Source organism: Dromiciops gliroides, chromosome 5 (assembly GCF_019393635.1).
Source record: "Dromiciops gliroides isolate mDroGli1 chromosome 5, mDroGli1.pri, whole genome shotgun sequence".
Taxonomy (NCBI): Eukaryota; Metazoa; Chordata; class Mammalia; order Microbiotheria; family Microbiotheriidae; genus Dromiciops; species Dromiciops gliroides.
In genome coordinates, this window is record NC_057865.1 from 273,097,078 (window position 1) to 273,118,275 (window position 21,198).

The 21,198-nt window shown below is 38.8% G+C and overlaps 1 protein-coding gene across 2 annotated transcripts in view; it reads right to left on the bottom strand.

The window, feature by feature from the left end:
* Positions 1-21,198, bottom strand: part of CDK17 (cyclin dependent kinase 17) — a 146,813-nt gene that overhangs the window by 78,417 nt on the left and 47,198 nt on the right. For both annotated transcript variants that reach the window (XM_043965660.1, XM_043965661.1), the window contains exon 2: positions 13,537-13,685. In XM_043965660.1, the coding sequence (XP_043821595.1) occupies positions 13,537-13,654 (118 nt within the window). In that variant the 5' untranslated portion in view covers positions 13,655-13,685. The remainder of the gene's footprint in view (positions 1-13,536; positions 13,686-21,198) is intronic.

Below are 21,198 nucleotides of genomic sequence, written 5' to 3' on the forward strand. Positions count from 1 at the left end.
CAGTACTACTAGGCTTCAGAGAAGGCATTTTATATTTTTTCAGTTCTGGCTAAAGCATTCCCAATTTCAATTTAATGTTTTCATCCTGTACAGAAGCAAAGGAAAGCCTCAATAAAGAAGCTTCTTAGCCTATCTTCAAGATAGCAAAAATAACTTTGAAAGAGACATAGAGCAACCAAGTTATAAGGAAGGAGGAGAAAAAACAGGTGGCTGAAGTTATATGGAGAATTCTAAATTGGTCAGTTATAAATACTTGCAATGAAAATGGATCAGTATAATAAAATTAACAAAATTATTTTTTTAATTTTTTATTTTGTGGGGCAACGGGGGTTAAGGGACTTGCCCAGGGTCACACAGCTAGTAAGTGTCAAGTGTCTGAGGCCAAACAAAATTATTTTTTAAAGAAATCCTGATACATTTGTTTCATTAAAAAAAAAAAAGTTGAATTATCAACCCAAAAGACATGATGAATTTCTACAGGTTCTGACAGTGTTCCACCTACTTCTGAATAACACCAACCCCAAACACATCTTTAGATCAATCACTTGGTTTTCTTTTATACAGTCTGAGGATGTAAGACATGATCACAGCTTGGGAAGGTCTGGCTGCCAGCTCCTCATAAATGTCACAGAGCTTTCAAAGCTCAGGAATGCTGGCTTGCGGGTTCCAGTTTCCGAGACCTAAAGTTGGCTGAGTCATTAAGACAAAGCATAGTTCATGCTGCACATCTATTAGGCCAACAATCTTTTCTAGGCTTTTTTCAATCAATAAAAAAGGAGACTGACAGAGTCAGATCTGTACTTCAGGTAACTCGCTTTGACAGCTGAGTGAATGATGGATTGGAGTGAGGAGAGACTTGAGGCAGGGAGATGGGAAATGTGGACCGGAACTAGAGGTGATGGGTGTGAGGGCTGCTGTGGCAGTAGAACTGAAAAGATTTAGGAACTTCCTGGTCATGGAGGTGAGAAAGACAGAGGAGGGGAGGATGACTCCAAGGTGTTGAAAGCCTACCTGACAGGAAGGATGGGGGTGTCCTCAACAGAAGTGGCCATGTTAGGAAGAAGGTAGAGTTTGGAAGGAAAGATTCATTAGTTCTGTTTTGGAAAGGCTGAATGAAGTGCTGAAGAGACATGAATTTTGATTATGTCTGGCAGGGGGGTAGGGGGGGCAGCTTGTGATGTGGGACTGACTGGCGCTCAGGAGAGAGGTGAGGGCGACATATCTAGGAGTCACCTGAATGGAGATGGTCACTGAACATTTAGATGCTGACAGATCTTAGAGGTCGTAGGTCTCAGAGTAGGGTTAAATGTAATGATAACACAAGGAAATCTGAGAGGAATTTGTCAGGTATTAGCCTGACAAAGAAAAAGAAATTATTTTTTCAAAGAGCATGTCTATACACACACACACACACACACACGTGTATTTGGGGGGGGGGCAGGGCAATGAGGGTTAAGTGATTTGCCCAGGGTCACACAATTGGTGGTGTTTTTTTTAATTTACTTCGCAAAATTCCTTAAGTGATATGCTTGAGGAATGTGTCTAAAATAAATATACTTAACAAAAAAATGAAAAGATGGATTAATATTGTCCATTATCTTTCCCTCCTACAAATATCTTTCCATGCAATTAAAAAAAATACAGCAAGATTATGGTAATGTGAGGACATAAATCTATTGCCAACTTTGATAATGAAACAAAACAGCTTTCCATTTTTTAAACTTATATATGGAAAGGACTCAATATAGTCAAAAGAACTATATCATGTAAGCCAACTCTTAAAATAAATATACTTGAGATTTATTCACTGAGGTAAATGTTTCTAAAAATTCTCAGATCTGTTAATTTTGTTAGAATTATTATTTCAGTGCCAACAATGGTTATTTTTTCTCAAATTCAAGTTTATTTCTAATTCAAATGAAAGCAGCACACAGTCTGGACCACTTAAGGTAAAACCCATGATATGGAAGGAAAAAAAAAGGGGGAAAGAGGGAAGAGAGCAAAGGGGGAGGGGGGCGTCTTACCAGGCCATCTAAATTACTAACTCCTATGTAGGCAATTTCAACCTTAGTCCTTAAGAAATTCATGAAGAAGATGTAGAATTCCACTGTTAAAAATGCAACAATGAGGGGAAGACATTCACACAGTGCTGAGAGAGGAGACATTCCTTCCTGGAGCTCTGGACACACTGCCATGGGGCCCTCCTGGTGGCCAGCAAAGCTTCCCCATTTCTTTCAGCAGTCTGTCTGGCTCTGTCCCTACCCCTTGATCTAGCTCAGAAGAAAGCAGCTGTTCAGAGGCGGATGCTAATACTAAGAGAAGACGAGAGGGCCTGGAAGAGAAACTGTGGTATCATGGAGCAAAGAAGACTGTTTGTTGTTCTCGTCCGAGTGACCATAAAAGCACCAATTATCTAAATGACTTGTGGTTTTATAAACATGTAATGCCTATCCTTTCCTCCCAACAGTCCTGTAAGCTCCCTATGAAGGACCGAGAATTCCCTGCCATCTCAGAAGGCTTGCTTTTCACATGACCATACCTTTCTCTCACTTAAACTGGCAAAGGATGATGCACTAACAAAGAAGATGTGCTTCATTTTCTGTCAGTCTCTTGTATATTTAAGTTAGGTTTCATGCCCATTAAGCATCACTCTGCAAGATGGTCTCTTTTTTCTTTCTTTTTTTTTGGGGGGGGGGGCGGGACAATGGGGGTTAAGTGACTTGACCAGGGTCACACAGCTAGTAAGTGTCTGAGGATGGCTTTGAACTCAGGTCCTTCTGAATCCAGGGCCAGTACTTTATCCACTGCGCCACCTAGCTGCCCCCAAGATGGTCTCTTTAATGAATGCTAACATGAAACTCTCCCTGGAGCAGTCACTTTTCACCCAAAGGGCACTAAGTGTGGGGGCAGCTAGGTGGCACAGTGGATAGAGCACCAGCCCTGGAGTCAGAAGTACCTGAGTTCAAATCCGGCCTCAGACACTTAACACTTACTAGCTGTGTGACCCTGGGCAAGTCACTTAACCCCAATTGCCTCACTAAAAAAACCAAAAACAAAGAGCACTAAGTGTGCACTGAGCCACAGAAATATTTGCTGCCTAAGAGCCCAGAGGCCGTCTAGACCAGTGGTGTCCCTCAAATAGAAAGGGAACCCTGCAGGGAATATACTGACTTAGAAAACCACAAATTAACATTATCTATATTGTACTGAATTTTTATTTATTTTGTTAAACATTTCCCAATTACATAGCCTGGACGTATAGACCACATGTCGGGGCCTCTGATACCTCTGAGCTAGACCTTTCCAGACAAAGCAGGAATCTTTCACAATATCCTTAAAACAACCACCACACAGGCTTAAGCAAACACTTCCACTGATAGGGAACTCAGTACTTAACAAGGCAGCCCATTTCATTCTCTGACATTGCTAAGTGTTAAGGAGCTTTTTCTTAGGCTAAATCGGGATCTGATCCCTGGTAACTTCCACACCTAGGTCCTAGTTCTACTCCAGTGGCCAATACAAACCAAGTCCTATCCTTCTTCCATCCTGTCAATCAATGGACAAGTACTTACTCACAACTACTATGTACTGGTGACCAGAAAAACAAACCAAAAGCCCCTGCCCTCAAGGGGCTTACTTTCAATTAGGGAAATAAATTGAGGGCAGGTGGGGAAGGGCAATCAGAAAGGATCTCCAGTAGAAGTCGGTCCTTTAATTAAGGTCTGAAGCAAAATAGGGATTCTAAGGAGATGTCCGTGCAAAGGCACAGATGTGAGAAAGAAGGTGGCCAGTTTGACTGACCATAAAGAACATCAAGGGAAGCTATGTATCATAAGGTTGGAAGGAGAGGGGGTAGCCACGTGGTAAATGGTTTTAAATGCTAAAGGGGAGTTTGTGTTTGATCACTGAAGTAACAGGAAGCCCCTGTCCTTTATCTGAGCTGGGAGAGTGACACAATCATACCTGTGCTTTAAGAAAATCACACTGTCAACTCAATGGTGGATAGATTAGAGAAAGGTAGAAACCTAAGGCAAGAAGAATAATATGAAAACTATTGTAATAACATGTAAATGTTAATAGTCTGGGTAAATGGTGATGAAAGGGTAGCAAAGAGATGTTAAAGAGGTACTACTGAGAAAACCTGGAATCTCACAGTATATAATAGATGAGAAAGAATGAGTCTAGGGAGATTCCAAGGTTATGAGTCAAACAAACAGCAAAGTTAGGAAAAGGGCAAGTTTGGGAAAGAAAAATGAGTTAGTTCCATTTTGGACATGTTGGGTTTGAGCTGCCCATAGGACAGCCACTCCAAACGTCCTGTACCTAGGAGACTGGTGACAGAGGCCTGGAGCTTAGGAGACATGGTTAGCATATACAGATTTGGGAGTCATCTATAGGGGGCAGCTAGGTGGCACAGTGGACAGAGGACTGGCCCTAGAGTCAAGAGGACCTGAGTTTAAATCTCACCTCAGACACTTACTAGCTGTATGATTCTGAGCAAGTCACTTAACCCTAATTGCCTTAAACATCTAGGGCCAACTCCAGTCAGCCTGAGATATGTATGTGTGTGTGTGTGTGTGTGTGTGTGTGTGAATATATATATATACACACACACACATATACACATACACACATACACGTGTGTGCATATATACATACACACACACACACACACACATATATCTCGCCACAGATGGTTCTGGAGAAAAGAGTGAGGTTGGTGATCTTGCACAGCCCTTGCTCACTTAAACCCAATGACATCACCCCAGTGTCATGGTCCTCTTTGAGAACAAAGGACAAACAACAACAATATAGAGAAGTTCATTAAACCCATGCAAGTCAATGAGGTCACACACAAAAAAAGAGAGAGAAAAGTAAAGGATCCAAGAACCACATGACAGACTTTCAAATATTAAAAAAATCATCTGGATAGAGCACCGGCCCTGGAGTCAGGAGGACCTGAGTTCAAATCCGGCCTCAGACACTTAACACTTACTAGCTGTGTGACCCTGGGCAAGTCACTTAACCCCAATTGCCTCACCAAAAAAAAAAAAAATCATCCTGTCACCTCCACATTTCTCTAGGTAGAACAGTCTTTCCTCACACCACAGGGTTTCCAGGCAGCTCACCATTCTAGCTGACTTTTTGTATACTGCTCCAGTTTGTGAATGACCCTCTCGATAGTGCCAAGAATCCAACACAATAACCCATACATAGTCAGACCCGGCAAGGTACAGTGGCACTATTATTTCTTGTGATCTGGACACTATAGTTCTCTTATGCAGCCTAAAATTACATTAGCTTTTTGGGGGCAGCCCTGTCACACTGCTACCTTGTAATGGGCTACTAAACCAGATCTACCCCCACATCCTTCACCTAGGACAGGTGATTTATTTTCCCCAAAGTTAAATGCAAGGCTTCATTATTTCCCCTCATTAATATTGATCTTATTAGTTCTAATTAATATATGTGATAACTGACATTTCTATAGAGCTTTACTCTTTACAAAGTGCTTTCCTCACCCCCGCCACCACAGGAGGTAGGCAATGCAAGCAAAATGAGGTTCAGGTTGCCTTGCCCATCACATTCCTAAAAAACAGAAGAGCTGGGCCTTAGCTTCATGTTGTGATTCTTAGTTCAGTGATCTTTCCAGTGTACCACACTGACTTGTGATCTTGATGAAAGGAGATTTTTGTTTTCCAACACAGCAACTATCCCTTGCAGATCTGTGTCACCTGACAATGCTGAGAAGCATGTTTATGTTCATCCAACATTTTTTTTAAAGGTTGATAAAAGCATGGCTAAGGGCTATATCATATTATGAGAAGTTCCCTTCTCTAGCCTAACATATGACTCCTGACTCAAAGCCCGGAACTCTCTCCACTGTACCACCCAGCTGCCTAGGCAAGAGTTCTCGATGAGAATTAGCTGTGTCACACTTTGCTCCTTGCTGAGATGAATGTGTTCTGATCATCTTCCTTCTGCCTCTGTATTTCTGAGTTCCAAATCTGCCATTGTTTTTCAGAGAATCGACTGTTTTGAAGATTCTCCACATTCAAAGTTATCTATTTCTTCATTGAGAGTTTGTTTTCTAGCTTGTTTTCCATCTCTATTTCTTCCTTTAATTCCTTTTTTTTCTTAGTCTTTGACCTATGCTCTAAAACGGAACCATTTGCAAGATTTACCTGTGTTTTAAATTTTATTTTGGAGTTTTAAATGTTTTTCATTTTCTTTTAAATTTATTATTTATCTTTAACTTTCTTGTCTTTTTAAAATGATTTCCAAATTCTCTCCCATCCTTCCAGCCTCACCCACCCAGAGAAAGCAAACAAAATTATGTCAATTATACATGTGAAATCACACACAATATATTTACATGTTAGCCATATTGTCAAAAAAAGGCAAGGAAATCACACTTGAATTTGCACTCAGAGTTCATCAGTTCTCTCTCTAGAGGAGGAGAGCATTTTTAAAAATCATGAGTCCTTTGGAATTGTCTTGGATCATCATAATGATCACAGTAACCACGTCTTTCACAGTTGATCATCATTATGCACAATGACCTAGTTCTTCTCACTTCGCTTTGCATCAGTTCAACAGGTCTTGCCAATGTTTTTTTCTGAATGCCCTCCCCCCTACAATCCCCAGCATTTCTTAAAGTACAATAATATTCCATCACAATTATATGCAACCTGTTCAGCCATTACCCAACTAATGGCCATCCCCCTTCAAGTTCCAATTCTTTGCCACTACACAAAAGAGATGCTATAAATATTTTTGTACATATAGAGCCTTTTCCTTTTTCTTTGGGGTACCTAGCTAGTAGTGAAATTGCTGCATCAAAAGGTATACATAGTTTTGTAGCCCTTTGGCTATAGTTATAAATTCTCTAGAATGCTGAACCAGTTTACAACTCCACCAACAGTTTATTAGAAGAACCATTTCCTCTCATGCCCTCCAACATTTGTCATTTCTAAGATGTGAGGTGGTACCTCAAAAGTTGTTTTAATTTGCATTTCTCTAAACAATAGTAATTTAGGGTATTTTTTATATAACTATATTGATATAGTCAATTTGGATTTCTTCTTTTGAAAGCTGCCAGTTTATATTCTTTCACCACTTATCAATTAGGGCATGGCTCTTATTTTTATAAATTACTCAGTTCCCTATATATTTCAGAAATGAGACCTTTATCAGAGAAACTTGCTACATTTTTTTTTATTACTTCATCGTCTATGGTACCTTTTAGCAAAATCTAGTTTCCCTGCTTATCTTTTGGTTAAGTCTATTTTTGCATTTGCTTTGTCTGAGACCATGATTGCAAGCCTTGCCTATTTCACTTCAGTTGAAGTGTAATAGTCTGCTCTGGCCCTTATTTTAACCCTGTAAATCTTTCCAACATGTTATTGGAGTGTAGTTTCTAATCCATTCTGCTAACCACTTCCATTTTATGGGTGAATTCATCCCATTCACGTTGACAGTTATGCTAACTGTGTATTTCCCTCAATCCTATTTTCTTCTGTTTCTCCTCTCTCTTTTTAACCTATCAGTCTTCAAAAGTTTATTTTGCTTCTGACCAATGCCTCCCTTAATCTGCCCTCTCATCATTAAACTTCTTATCCCCCATACTTTTTATCCCCTTCCCTTTTATTTCTCTATTGGGTATAAGACAGATTTAATTTAATTCTACCTTCTTTGAACCAATTCTGATGAGGGTAAGGTTCAAGCTTTGCCCTCCTCTCCCCTAATTCCTCCTCTCCAAAAGCTCTTCCTTGTGCACCTCTTTTATGAAAGAAAAATATCCTCATTCTACCTCTCCCTGCTTCTCTTAGGAAATCCTCTCACCCCTTCTTTTTTTTTAGGGGGGGGAGGTCATCCCAACATAATTGCATCACACTGTGTCTATACAGACTCATTAGGTTTTTATGTTTCTTGAGTCTTCTCCTTGAAAGTCAAATTTTCTATTCACGTCTGGTCTTTTCTTCAAGAAAGCATAGAAGTCCTCTATTTCATTAAATATCCATTTTTCCTGATGAAGGATTATACTTGGTTTTGCAAGGTAGGTGGGTGATTCTTGGTTGTAATCCTAGCTCCTCTCCCTTCTGGAATATCACGTTCCAAGCTCTACACTCTCTTAACATGGAAGCAGCTAAATGTTATGTGATTGTGACTGGGGTTCCACAATATTTAAATTGTTTCTTTCTGTCTGCTAGCAATATTTTCTCCTTGACCTGGGAGCTCTGGCACTCAGCTATAACATTCCTGGAAATTTTCATTTTGGGATCTCTTTCAGGAAATGACTAGTGGAGTCTTTCAATTTCTATTTTACTCTCTGGATCTGAGATATCAGGGCAGTTTTCCTTTATAATTTCTTGAAATATGATGTCTATAATCTTTCTTTGATGATGGCTTTAAGGTAGTCCAATAGTTCTTAAATCATTTCTCCTCAAATTTATTTTCCAGGTCAGTTGTTTTTCCAGTGAGATATTTCACATTTTCTTCTATATTTTCATAGTTTTATAGTTTGTTGATGTCTCGTGGAGTCATCCATCTGAACAATTCTAATGTTTTAGGAATTATCTTATTTCGAGCTTTTGTACCTCTTTTTCTATTTGGCCAATTTTGCTTTTATTTTATTTATTATTTATTTTTTGCGGGGCAATGGGGGTTAAGTGACTTGCCCAGGGTCACACAGCTAGTAAGTGTTAAGTGTCTGAGGCCGGATTTGAACTCAGGTACTCCTGAATCCAGGGCCAGCGCTTTATCCACTGCGCCACCTAGCTGCCCCTTTGCTTTTTATTTATTTTTTGGGGGAGGGGGGCAGGGCAATGAGGGTTAAGTGACTTGCCCAGGGTCACACAGCTAGTGTCAAGTGTCTGAGGCCAGATTTGAACTCAGGTCCTCCTGAATCCAGGGCTGGTGCTTTATTCACTGCGCCACCTAGCTGCCCCCTCTTTATTTTTTTAAAATTTTTATTTATTTATTGCCAATTTTGCTTTTTAAGGAATTCTTTTCTTCAGTGGATTTTTGTACTTTCTGTTTCACTTGGTCTAATCTGCTTTTTAAAGAGTTTTATTTTTCTTTCTTCAGTGAATTTTTGTGCCTCTTATCATTAGAGCAATTCTGTTTTTTCAGGTGACATTTTCTTCCATATTTTTTGTGTTTCTTTTCCAAGATGTTAATTCTCTTTTCATAATTTTCTTGCATCACTCATTTCTTTTCCCAATTTTTTCCTCTACCATTTTTTTTTTTAAAGTGAGGCAATTGGGGTTAAGTGACTTGCCCAGGGTCACACAGCTAGTAAGTGTGTTAAGTGTCTGAGGCCAGATTTGAACTCCTGACTCCAGGGCCGGTGCTCTATCCACTGCGCCACCTAGCTGCCCCAACTCTACCATTCTTAATCTCTTTCTTTAACTCTTCCAGGAATTCTTATTGAGCTTGGGTCCAATTAGCATTTTTCTTTGAGGCTTTGCTTGTAGCTGGTCTCACATTGTTGTCTTCTGAGTTTATGTTTTGGCCTTCCTTGCCACTATAGTAACTTTTTATGGTCAAGAGTTGGTTTTATTTGTTTGTTTTTGTTCATTTTCCCAGTGTATTTTCTGGCTTTAAAATTTATGCTAAAGTTGAATTCTGCCTTGGAGTGAGGAGACACTGTCTCAAGCTTCAGGCCTTTCCATGCTAATGTTTTCAGAGCTAGTTCTAGAGGTATGCAAGTTTTTGGTGCTTCCAAGGTGGTAGGATACAGCAAAAGGTGTGGTCACTGTTCCCTTTGTCTGTGTCCTGGTCCTTACACAAAAAGAGCCCCTGCTTCCCTGAAGCCTCAAGTGCTAATGCTCCTGCTGCTCCTCTTGGCACAGGAACTGAGCCCACATTCACCTAGCAATAGAGTAGTCAGAGCCAGCTTCACCTACTGCCAGCAAAGGTTCCCCTGTAACCTTTTCCTGACCAGTTGTCTCACTCCCTTACTGACTCTGGGCTGAAAGCTCCCAGAGCTGCTGCTGCTGCTGCTGCTACTACTGCCCTTGTTGATGTGGCTACATCCAAGATGCAGAGCCTGTATTGCTACTGTGCTCTAGGTGGGCCCCTACTCCTGTGTCTTTTGCCTACCTTCTAAGCTGTCACAGACTGGAAAATTATCTTGCTCTGACCTTTTGTTAGCTTGGTTGCTCAAAATTTGATTTGAGGAGTTATATTCTATTTGTTTAGAGGGGAATGTTGGAAGAGTTCAACTGGGTTGCGCACTGTACCCTGCCATCTTTGCTCTGTCTTAGGAATTTTTAATTACTTAAGTCCAAACTTAAAGTTTCATTATGGCATGCATATGATCTTCAGTTATCAAGTATAGCCCCATTAAACAGAAGTTTTGTTGGGTCTTAAAGTGAAAACAGACTGTATGGGGCCCAACAGTGAAACAGACTGTGTACATGTTATACAGTGATTCAACATCAAACAATTGTGACCAAAGAAAGGTCTTATGTGGCCTTCATAGGAATAGTGTCCATCTAGAAAACAAGGAGGCAAAGAGGGATGTGACCTAAATAGTTTCAAGGCTACTCATATTAATTTGATGGTAGTACTCAATGTGTAAACTCTGTCCAACAACTAGCAAGCTAACGTGCTATTGGAGAAACTCGATCATATTCTCATCCTTATAATAAATGAAAGTAGTTGAATCCAACTAAAAAAGGAGATGGGATGGCCACAGAGTAAGATCTATTCCTGAACACCAACAATAGTACACTTGTCTACTTAAACTATACAATGTAGCCTCCAAAATGCTGGAAGCAACATGTGGAAATGTGGAAAAAGTACTTGACAGGGACTCAAGGGGAACTGGTTTTGGATCCTGGCTCTGCTATTTAACACCAGCATAACCTCACACAAGACACTTTAAAACTCTGAAGCTCAGGTTTCTCATTTACAAAATGGAGGGGTTAGATGAAAAGATCTTTTGGTCCCCTCCAATTCTATAGCCTATAGCAATGGTAAAATATGAATAATCATCATTTGTGCTTGTAGAGGAAACAGCCACACCATAAGTTAATGAGGAAATTGTGATTAAGTATCAAAAAGATAATTTTTTCAAAAGGCTTTACTAATATACAAGTTGTGTCATGTCCCTTGTATCTAGGAGGAAAAAAAGGTTACACAAAAATAACTTTCCTTCTTTTTAACCACACTGCCCACACTCCTGCTCAACTACCCCTCTCGCACCCAGTTAAAGTCTTCTGTATTCATTCTTTTTTTTTTTTTTTGCGGGGCAATGGGGGTTAAGTGACTTGCCCAGGGTCACACAGCTAGTAAGTGTCAAGTGTCTAAGGCTAGATTTGAACTCAGGTACTCCTGAATCCAGGGCCAGCGCTTTAACCACTGTGCCATCTAGCTGCCCCCGTTCTGTATTCATTCTAAAAGGGGAAAAAAATAAAGTGCCCTCTCTTCTTCTCTTCCTTTATCTCTTTCCCCCTCCCTCCCTTCAATGCCTCTCTAACCTGTTCCATCTTTCAAAGAGAAGCCAGAATTCATAGTTTCTCTGTGACACTTAACCATTTTCTCTTTCTTTCTCTAATTGAAGGTACTTACTATTAACTACAAATGGTCTTTTGAATTCATCTTATTACTCATGGCATAGCAAATCAAGTGCTTGACATAGTGTTGAAAATAAATGGGTTCAAATTTGGCCTCTGTTACCTACTAGCTACAAGTAACTGAGTGCAAATAAATCACTATTTCTGAGCCTTTATCTCCCTAGGAAGTAGGCAGTAAAACCCCATTTTTCAGATGAGGAAACTAACTTAGAGGCCAAGAGGCTTGTCAGTAAGTGTGTGCAGAGGTATTTCAATCCAAGTCCAGTGCCCTATCTACAATGCCATGCTACGGATCCTGAATATGTGCTTTCAGTAGACAAGAGTGATGACACAGTTGGTTAGACGAGGAGTCATGAAAATGTGGGTTCAGATGTCACTTCAGACACTTCAAACAACTTCAGTGACTGGAAGGATGGTAACATCTACCACAATAGGGTCGCCCAGGAGGGGTTAGTTTAGAATAGCTAACATTACTAGGCATTGTTGGTAGAGCTGTGAACTGGTCTTTCCTCATACTACAGGAAAAAAGCAAATTAAAAATACACCCACAAAGTTGCCTACCCTTTGACCCAACCAATGATACTGCTAGGTCTACACCCACAGATATCAAAGAAAAGCACCCATATGAACCAAAGTATCTATAGCAGCTCTTTTCTTGGTGACAAAGAATTAAAAACTAAGGGGTCTCCACTAACTGGGAAGTGGCTGAACAAGTTAAAGTATACACACGGAATGGAATGCTATCTTGCTATAAGAAATGACGTGGGAAAATTTTTCTTTAAATTTTAAAAACAAATAGATTTTTAAAGAAAAATGTTAAAAAAGAAAAGGAGATAGCTTAAGAAAAATCTGAGAATACTTGTATGAACTGAACTGATACCAAGTGAAGTAAGCAGAACCAGAATAACAACTGATACCATAATAACAATACTGTAAAGACAAACAACTATGAAAGACTTAAGAACCCTGATCAACATCATTGGAGCAGCTTTTATGGGAAGCTGTTTTGTTGACCATATGTATTTCTAACAGTTTCACTTTTCTTGCTTTCGCAATGTGTATGGGAAGAGGAAGCTGGGAGAGAATCTGAAACTGGAAGTAAAAATCAAACTAAATTTTAAAAAAAATTATTCATATTTTGTAGATGAGGAAAATGGGCCCCAAGAACTTAAGTAACTTGGCTTGTCCAGAGTTACAAAAGCTAAAATGGGTCAATGTCAGATATGAATCCAGATTTCCTCACTCCCAAGGCCTACACTCTACTGACCACATCATGTTGCCTCTCATCTATGAAGAGAATACTGCAGACCTAGAGACTAAAAAATGATTTCCTAATAATGAGTGGGTCAAAGACCAAATCACAGAAACAGCAATTATGAATTTCCCTAAGAGGTAAAACTTCTATCAGGCAGCCAAGGTGGCCCAGTGGATAAAGTGCTGGTTCTGGAGTCAGGAGGACCTGACTTCAAACCTAGCCTTCAGACATTTACTAGCTGTGTGATCCTGAGCAAGTCACTTAAGCCTGTTTGCCTCTGTTTCCTCATCTGTAAAATGATCTGGAGAAGGAAATAGCAAAATACTTAAGTATCTTTGCCAAGAAAACCTCAAATGGGGTCACAAGGATTCAGACATGACTGAAAACTGAACAGCAACAAAAACTTACAGCCCTGAACAGTATTATTAACAAAAGAGAAGAAACTGAACAATTTACAAAATATAAGGTTTTGCAAATGAGCAAATTCTGCAAAAGCATTGCCCTTACTTGCCTTTCTACCTGATGAGATCGAGAGCTTTAAAGATAATGTTATTATGGGGGTCTTTTGGCCTCCTCATTTTAGCAATTATATTAACCAATTAACTTCTCTCAAAAATGATAATATTGTCCTCCTTTAAAAATTCTTGTTCTAGACTGGTCACAGAAATCAAGTGGAAAAAAACCAAACATATTTACCATTATCCTTGCTACTGTTTTCTTCAATAGTCATTTGTTCAGCCAGCTCAGAAAGCGATTCATCAATGGTCTGGCTGCCACGGAGCGTGAGGGATAGTCTTCTCTTAAACTTTTTCATTCTACCAATTTATAGTCTGGCTTGGAAAAGCCTAAAAAAGAAAAAAGAAAATAGAAAATAAGTTATAGTACTTGGATATTTGAAAAACATTCCCTACCCAAATCATCAATTTATCAGAAATCTTTAGAAACTGGGATAAAATGATCCTATTTAAATAAGATACTATGTTTACATTTTCACTTAAGAAAAATCATTATAGATATAATAAGTGTCAGAATGTTAGCTCACAGTGAAAAATGAAAAAGAGAAGTGTATAGTCATCCATCAAGTACAGAAAAAACACAGTATGTGGAATGTTTTGGTGTGTTTACATGACAATTTCAAGAGTTTAACAGAAGTTTGGGGCAGGGAGGTGCCAATATTTTGTTAAGAGATAATGGAATTGAGAAAAGCCCCAAAAGGTCATGTATAAGGGCTAAGAAGAGTCAATGAGAAAAGAACTGAGTAACAGAGTGAATTTCACATCTTCCCAAATGGCCAACTAAGAAGGTCAAAACTGAGGAGGATGAATCAACGGTCCAGACCCTTGGCCAGAAATGGAAACATCAAAAAAGATGATCGATTCTGGTATTTATTCTGTTACGCCCTTTCATGGATCACATGAAGAGCCAAGAGATCTGAATGGATAATTATAGAATAAAATATTCTAAGAGCATTTTTCAGAGACTCATTTAAACACCATACTTGTTTTAGTTTAATCAATCTCTGATACCTTATACCCGTGAGATTGACTAAGATGACATAAAAGGAAAATGACAAATTCTGGAGATGATGTGGGAAGAACAGGTATACTAAAACACTGTTAGTGGAGTTGTGAACTAGTCCAAGCATTCCGGAGAACAATTTGGAATTACACAACAAAAGTGGTAAAACTGTGACCACAGTTTAGGCCAACAATACTGCTACTAAGTCTATATCCTAAATAGGCCAGAGAAAAAGGAAAAGGACCTATATGTATGAAAACATTTATAGCAATTCATTTCATGGTGACAAAGAATGGGAAACTGAAGGGAGGCCTACCAATTGGGAAATGGCTGAACAAGTTATGGTATATGATTGTGATGGAAGCTACTGTGTGCTATAAGGAATTATGAAGGGAATGGCTTCAGAAAAACCTGTGAAGATTTATATGAAGTGATACAAAGTGAAGGGAGTAAACCCAGAAGAATGCACACAGTAACAGCAATATTATGAAGATAATCAACTATGAAAGACTAAGTAACTGATCAATACAGTGATCCATCAAACTCCAAAGGAATCATGATGTAAAATGTTATCCACCTCCAGGTAGAGAACTGATGGACTCAGAAAACAGACTAAAGCATATTTGTTTTCCTTTCTTTACTGAGAAAAAAAGTGTTTAAAGTCATCTTTGATAGGAATCTTTCCAAAATATATAATTCCCTGTTTTTTTTATCCAGCAAAATGAACCTTGTTCACCTTTTCTAGTGAATGACAAAACAAAATCACAGAAAGGTAAAGCTGTTCATTTCAGCGCACAACTTGCAAATAAGATATGGAAATCCAGAGTGTTTAGGTAACTTCCTAAAGATAACAAGTAAGCTAATTACTGGCAGGGCCAGAACAGAAGCCCAAGAAATCAGACTGTTATTCAGCTCGTGCTGATGCCAATGACAGTGAGGAAGATGTTGATGAGCACTTGACTACATGGTATCAGAATACTGAGGGGCAGCTAGGTGGCACAGTGGATAGAGCACCGGCCCTGGATTCAGGAGTACCTGAGTTCAAATCCGACCTGAGACACTTAACACTTACTAGCTGTGTGACCCTGGGTAAGTCACTTAACCCCAATTGCCTCACTAAAAAAACCCACAAAAACACACACACAAAAAAAAATACTGAGCAATTTTAGTTTGAGTTGTCTTGGGGCAGGGGGAGCAGAGAGAATCTTTTTTTTCTGTCTTTAACGTCAAGTTGTTAGTTGTCAATTCTGGCTGTTATCAGTAAACCTGCCTTTAAGCATTCCCTTAAAGTCAGACTTCAAAATCCTCATGATATTTTGAAGGGGTCCTGAAGTTATCTAGTTGAATCCCTACCTCTACCCAAATCATGCATTCTGGTTATAACAGTAAGTGGACAGCTAACCTTCAACTGAAGATGCTCAGTCATGTTTAACATCAGTCTCTAGTTATTTTAAATATGTGTCTACAAAGTACACATTTCTTTAGTACGCAGCCTGCCAAAATAATTTTTATCTTTCCCAACATAATCTTTGGCTATTATTTCCCAAATAAATAAAATTAGTTTTGTTCATTTGGATATATTATTGTTAAATAAAGGCAACCGAAGCCCTCCAAGAAAATACTGCAATATTTCTAAGTAAGAAATGGAAACACCTCTGGGGGGAAACAATCTACCCTCCACAAATCTCATTTTTTACTTCCAATTCAACACAAAAGAGAATGTAGGTTTAACAAAAGTACATTAAGTTATGCACATAGATGCTATGAATCACCTGTGCTTTTTCTTTCACCTACACAAAGACACTGGATGCCCATTTTGAACTAAATCTTCTATAAATACATTTGGCTTTATGCAAACTTTTTCTCTGGATGTAGACGGATACCACACAATACAAAAAGAACCATAAAAATGACCATCTGATTTCAACTCAGCCACAAGTTTTTCATATAAATTCATTCCTTTTTCTTTAAGTGTTTCTGCTTACTGGATGAATCCTGTAACCTCATATTTGGCCATTGTAGTCATGTTTATGGGAGTATGAAGAACATTTAGATGGCCAGTTTGGCTGGAGTAGAGAATGCATAAAAGGGGGGCATAATCTATGGTAATGCTGCAATGGCAGATTTAAGGGCAACTTTGTGAAGGATGTTGTGTTAAATGCCAAAGAGATCAGTTTATATTGGATTCTACAGTGGGCACTTGCCCACCAATCAAGACTTTGGAGGGAGGGGGGTTCTCCAGGGCACGGTATCTGGTCTCAGAGGCAAGAAGATGGCAGGAAAGTAGACTGCTTAATAAATGTGTGAAGAAATGAAACCCTGGGAGAACGGTATCCTGCGTCTTCTAGTTTATAACATGGGAAGTACCAAGCCTAGTAGAGTCAAAACTTTATGAGAACAGATTTCAAAGAAATCGGAGAAAGAAACATAGGACCCCTTGGCCCAAGCAAGATCTTCAATTCAATCAAACTTTTAAAATATTTGTTAAGTACCTACTGTGTACAGAGTACTGCGCTCAGCCCTGAGAGAGCTACAAAGTCCTGCCCTTGTGTAATTCCGTCTAAGAAGAAATGACATATGCAGGTACTGCTAAGGTAAGAGCAAAACAAAGCATGTTGGAGAGGGAAAGGGGGGCATAAAGAGGAGTGAAAACATTACATGGAGCGACAGGCCAAGGATGGAAATGACTCTCAAGTAAAACACTGATGATAATCACAAATGACTTTAGATGGATAAACCATGAATAAGCAGAACATTAGGGCAATGAACACAATGGATGACAGAATCAACACACATACACAGAGAAAATCTTGACAGGAAAGAATAGGGGTGTGTGTGTGTGTGTGTGTGTGTGTGTGTGTGTGTGTGTGTAGAGAGAGAGAGAGAGAAATGTAATAAAAAATATCTTAAGTACTACAGTTATGCTCAAAAAAGCCAACTGTATAAGGTGGGAGTAGGGGAGGGGATATAATCAGTAAGCAGTTTATATGAAAAAGCACTGTCTTAGCCACAAACTCAGTATTGTGTCACAGCAGCTAAAAAAGATCATACAATTAGGATAGATTCCCCAAAAGTATAACGTTGAGAACATCCACAAAAATGCTACTTCAGCTCTTTATTCTGACATGAACACAAGCTTGACCCTTGATTCTCTAAGGATACACAAGTGAAGCACAAATTCTCCCAAGCAGAATACACCCTACCAAGCAAGTACAAGTGTAGTCAAGAAGCAAAAAGGAAGCACCTACTTGTGCTAGGTACCATGCTATGCACCAGGGATACAAAGAAACACACACAAAAAAATCCAATCCATATTCTCAAGGACCTCAAAGTCCAATGGGAGAGGCAACATGCAAACAACTATGTACAAATAAGATATATACAGAAAACGAGAGAGAATTTCAGAGAGAAAGCACTAGCATTGAGAAGAATCAGGGAGGACTTCTTGCAGAAGATGGAATTTTAGTTGGAACTTTGAAGGAACCCATGGAAATAAGGAGGCAGAGATGAAAAAAGAGCAATTACAGGGATAGTGGATAGATTGTGAGTGTCCTGTTACTATACTGAAGAATAAGTAGAGGGGAGAATGGCATAAAACTAGAAAGGGAACAGGTTGTAAAGGGTTTTAAAAGCCAAATAGATGATTTTATATGTGATTATGGATGTAACAGGGAGCCACTGGAGTTTACTGAATTGAAGAGGTGACATGGGCAGACCTTTGATTTAGGAAGATCGATATGACAATATCTATTCAATGGAAGATGGGTTAGAGTGGGAAAAGTATTTGAGAAGAAAGACCAGCAGACTAATAATATCAGTGGTAAGAGAACTAATCTACTTAATTAAAAGAAAGCTCTTCACAGAATGCTGACCACCACGTGCTGAATTCTGTTAGCTGAAGGAATTTATGGACACCATACCCTATGACATGGAGAGATTGTGATGTAGAGTGGTGGAGGAAAGAACCAAACGGATAAAAATATAGATTTTTGAAGTGTTTGAAATACACAATCTTTGCCCAAAGACTGAGCTGGAATACCAGAAAATGAACCAAATCTATATTGACATCCTTTCCACAAATTAAATGAAAGATACAAACTGTAGAGAAAAGGTACAGCTTACTAGTTCTCCTGAGAGAGAGAAAGAAAGGAATTTATCTTAGAACCATCATGTGCCCAAAGACAACAAGAATCATCTCACCCTACAGTTTCCATGATTCGTGTAACTAGGCTACCATAAATAAAACTGGGGTTTACATGCCAACATCTGTTACTGAGTGGGAAAAATAGTAGAGAAATTTTATAAAGAACCTCAAAACTAAACATATATCTTGAAACTGCAAGTAACATGGGCACATGGGAGATGAATCCTATATTAAAAAGTAGTTTGGGACGAAAACGTTTAGAAAATGAATAGTTTATAGACTATAGATTTCTTAGAAGCCTTCTGCCTACATGTCACAAATATTATTTTCTTCAACGGAGCTGGAATATCCTGGATGTGGCAAATGCTGAGCAATGTGACAAAAACTAATCTGACAAGTTCTCAGACAGGAAATGAGTTTGCAACATAACAGTTATTTCAGAAACAACTGTGAGAAATCAAGCCTTTTAACTGGTTAGAGCAAAGGTCAACATCAATGCCAGATAAGGATAATAAAAATGAATGGCAGCTCCAAAAGCATTTAAACAATTTGTCTACACCCTAAAAAAAAAAAAAAAAGAGAAAAGTGGACAAAAATAAGACATTGACTATCACTATTTCTAAGAGAAACTTAACTTACACAGAACAGTCACCGCTAAGTCAGAAACATCTCAAGCAGCAAAAGTTCTTGGCCAAGCAGAGAACTATGGCAACCAAAAGTAACGCTGATGTAGCATACACTCATCTGAAAAGCATCATGCAGGACAACATATGATTAAAAGCAGAATCATTTCCAAAAACTAGAAAAAGTAAGACAGCAAAGAGTTAATCAAAAGATAATAGAGGGGCAGCTAGATAGTGCAGTGGATAGAGAACAGCCCTGGAGTCAGGAGTACCTGAGTTCAAATCCAGCCTCAGACACTTGCCACTAGCTGTGTGACCTGGGGCGAGTCATTTAACCCCAATTGCCTCACTTAAAAAAAAAATTGAAAAAAAAAAAGATAATAGAAAGGTAGTCTGCAGCCTATCATTGTTGATTTGGGCATGAGGACATGAAAAGTGAAGATAAAAGTTTTGAATTGAAGATACTAATTTTAGACCTGCCAACAAAGAAAAAGCTAGTTCAAAGTTTGAAAAATGGACAAAATGTATATAATGAACAAATGTCTGAAAACTGAACCTTGTGGAATACCCAAAGTTATGAAGCAAGAAAAGGAAGAGGATTAGGAAATCCAAGACAGGATATCATAGAAGACAAGGAGAAGAAACCTAAAATAAAGAGCCAGTGATCAACGGGGTCAAACACACCTAGGAGAATGAGCTAAAGAGAAAATGACCCTGCACATCACAAAGAAGTCTTTGAGAGAAGAGGCGCACTAATGGTGGGAATGAAAAATCAGATTGTATGGAGTTATGAAGGCTGTGTGTGATGATGAAAGAGAAGAAATAAAATTCTCCCTTTTTGGGGGTGGGGGGGACGGTCTACTAGATGACAGTAAAAATCTGACTAGTCCATAAACTCACCTAGTAATTGTAAGATTTCTACCTTATTTTTGTGGCCCTGTGTGGAAAGGCAGATGGTGATGTGTGTAATGAGAAGGAGGGACAAAGAGTTCCTTACATAAAAGCCCTAAGTGAAAGGGCACTTTCAATTTCACTTTTTAAATATCATGTAGAACAGCATTTTTAACTTTACTGAGATGTAACATGTTTTAGCTGCATTAAGAGAAAAAGGGAAATAATATCTTGGGGTTTTTCCACTACACTTACTTAGTGGTGCTATATTTGTACCTTAATTTTGCCTTCATCACTTCAACGAAACTTTTCATTTGAGTTCAAGTGTTAAGAAGTAGCATTCAATTCAGGATTTATTTCAGAAATCGTCCCTTGGAAAATCCAGGAATGAGAATGAAGGCCAAGCCCAACAAGTCTAAAACCACAAGAGAATGGTTCTCTGTTCAAACAGGGCACACCAACTAACCCAATCTCATACCCTCCCTGGTTCTACTAACCTTAGTTCCATTAAAAAAAAAAAAAAGTTGTTGAATATGTAACAGGATTTGCACAAACTAAAGCCACACACCATTTAACTGAGTTTATCACTTAAAATAAATTTTTTTAAAAGCTTGATTCTAATTCTAGAAACACAAAACAAGATGGCTTTTCTGAGTCTGTGATCTAAAAATGTTGAGGGCTTCAAAAGTCAGGGGAAATGTAAACTAAAGAAAAGATAAGTATATTTGGAATGAGGGCTTCTTTCTTCTAAACCAGCCTCTCCTACTGCCTACTTGGGAAACCAGAGGTGGGAAAGTCACTTAAATTCTTGGGGCTTCAAAGGCAACACAAGCATAAGGTCTCTGCCAGTTCTAAGGCCTAGGATCCTCTAAATTCAAATGCTTCGTATTTTATTCAAAGAGTTTCATTTTTCATTTTTCTCCCCAGTGGTGGTTAGGAGAGGCAAGGAGGGTTGGAGGAAGAAAAAAAAATCAATTTCTGTTTATTAAATAAAATTACAAAAACAAAACCAAAGTTCAAATGTTTATCATACACATTAGATAAACATATCAACTTAGCTAACTGTAGGAGGTCAAATGTTAAATGAGTCTTTCACTGGAGGCTTAAACAGAGAGTGACATACCTCAGAACAGGAGTAAAAGTCCAACAGTAAGCACTCTTTGCCTGCAGTGTATTCTGTAT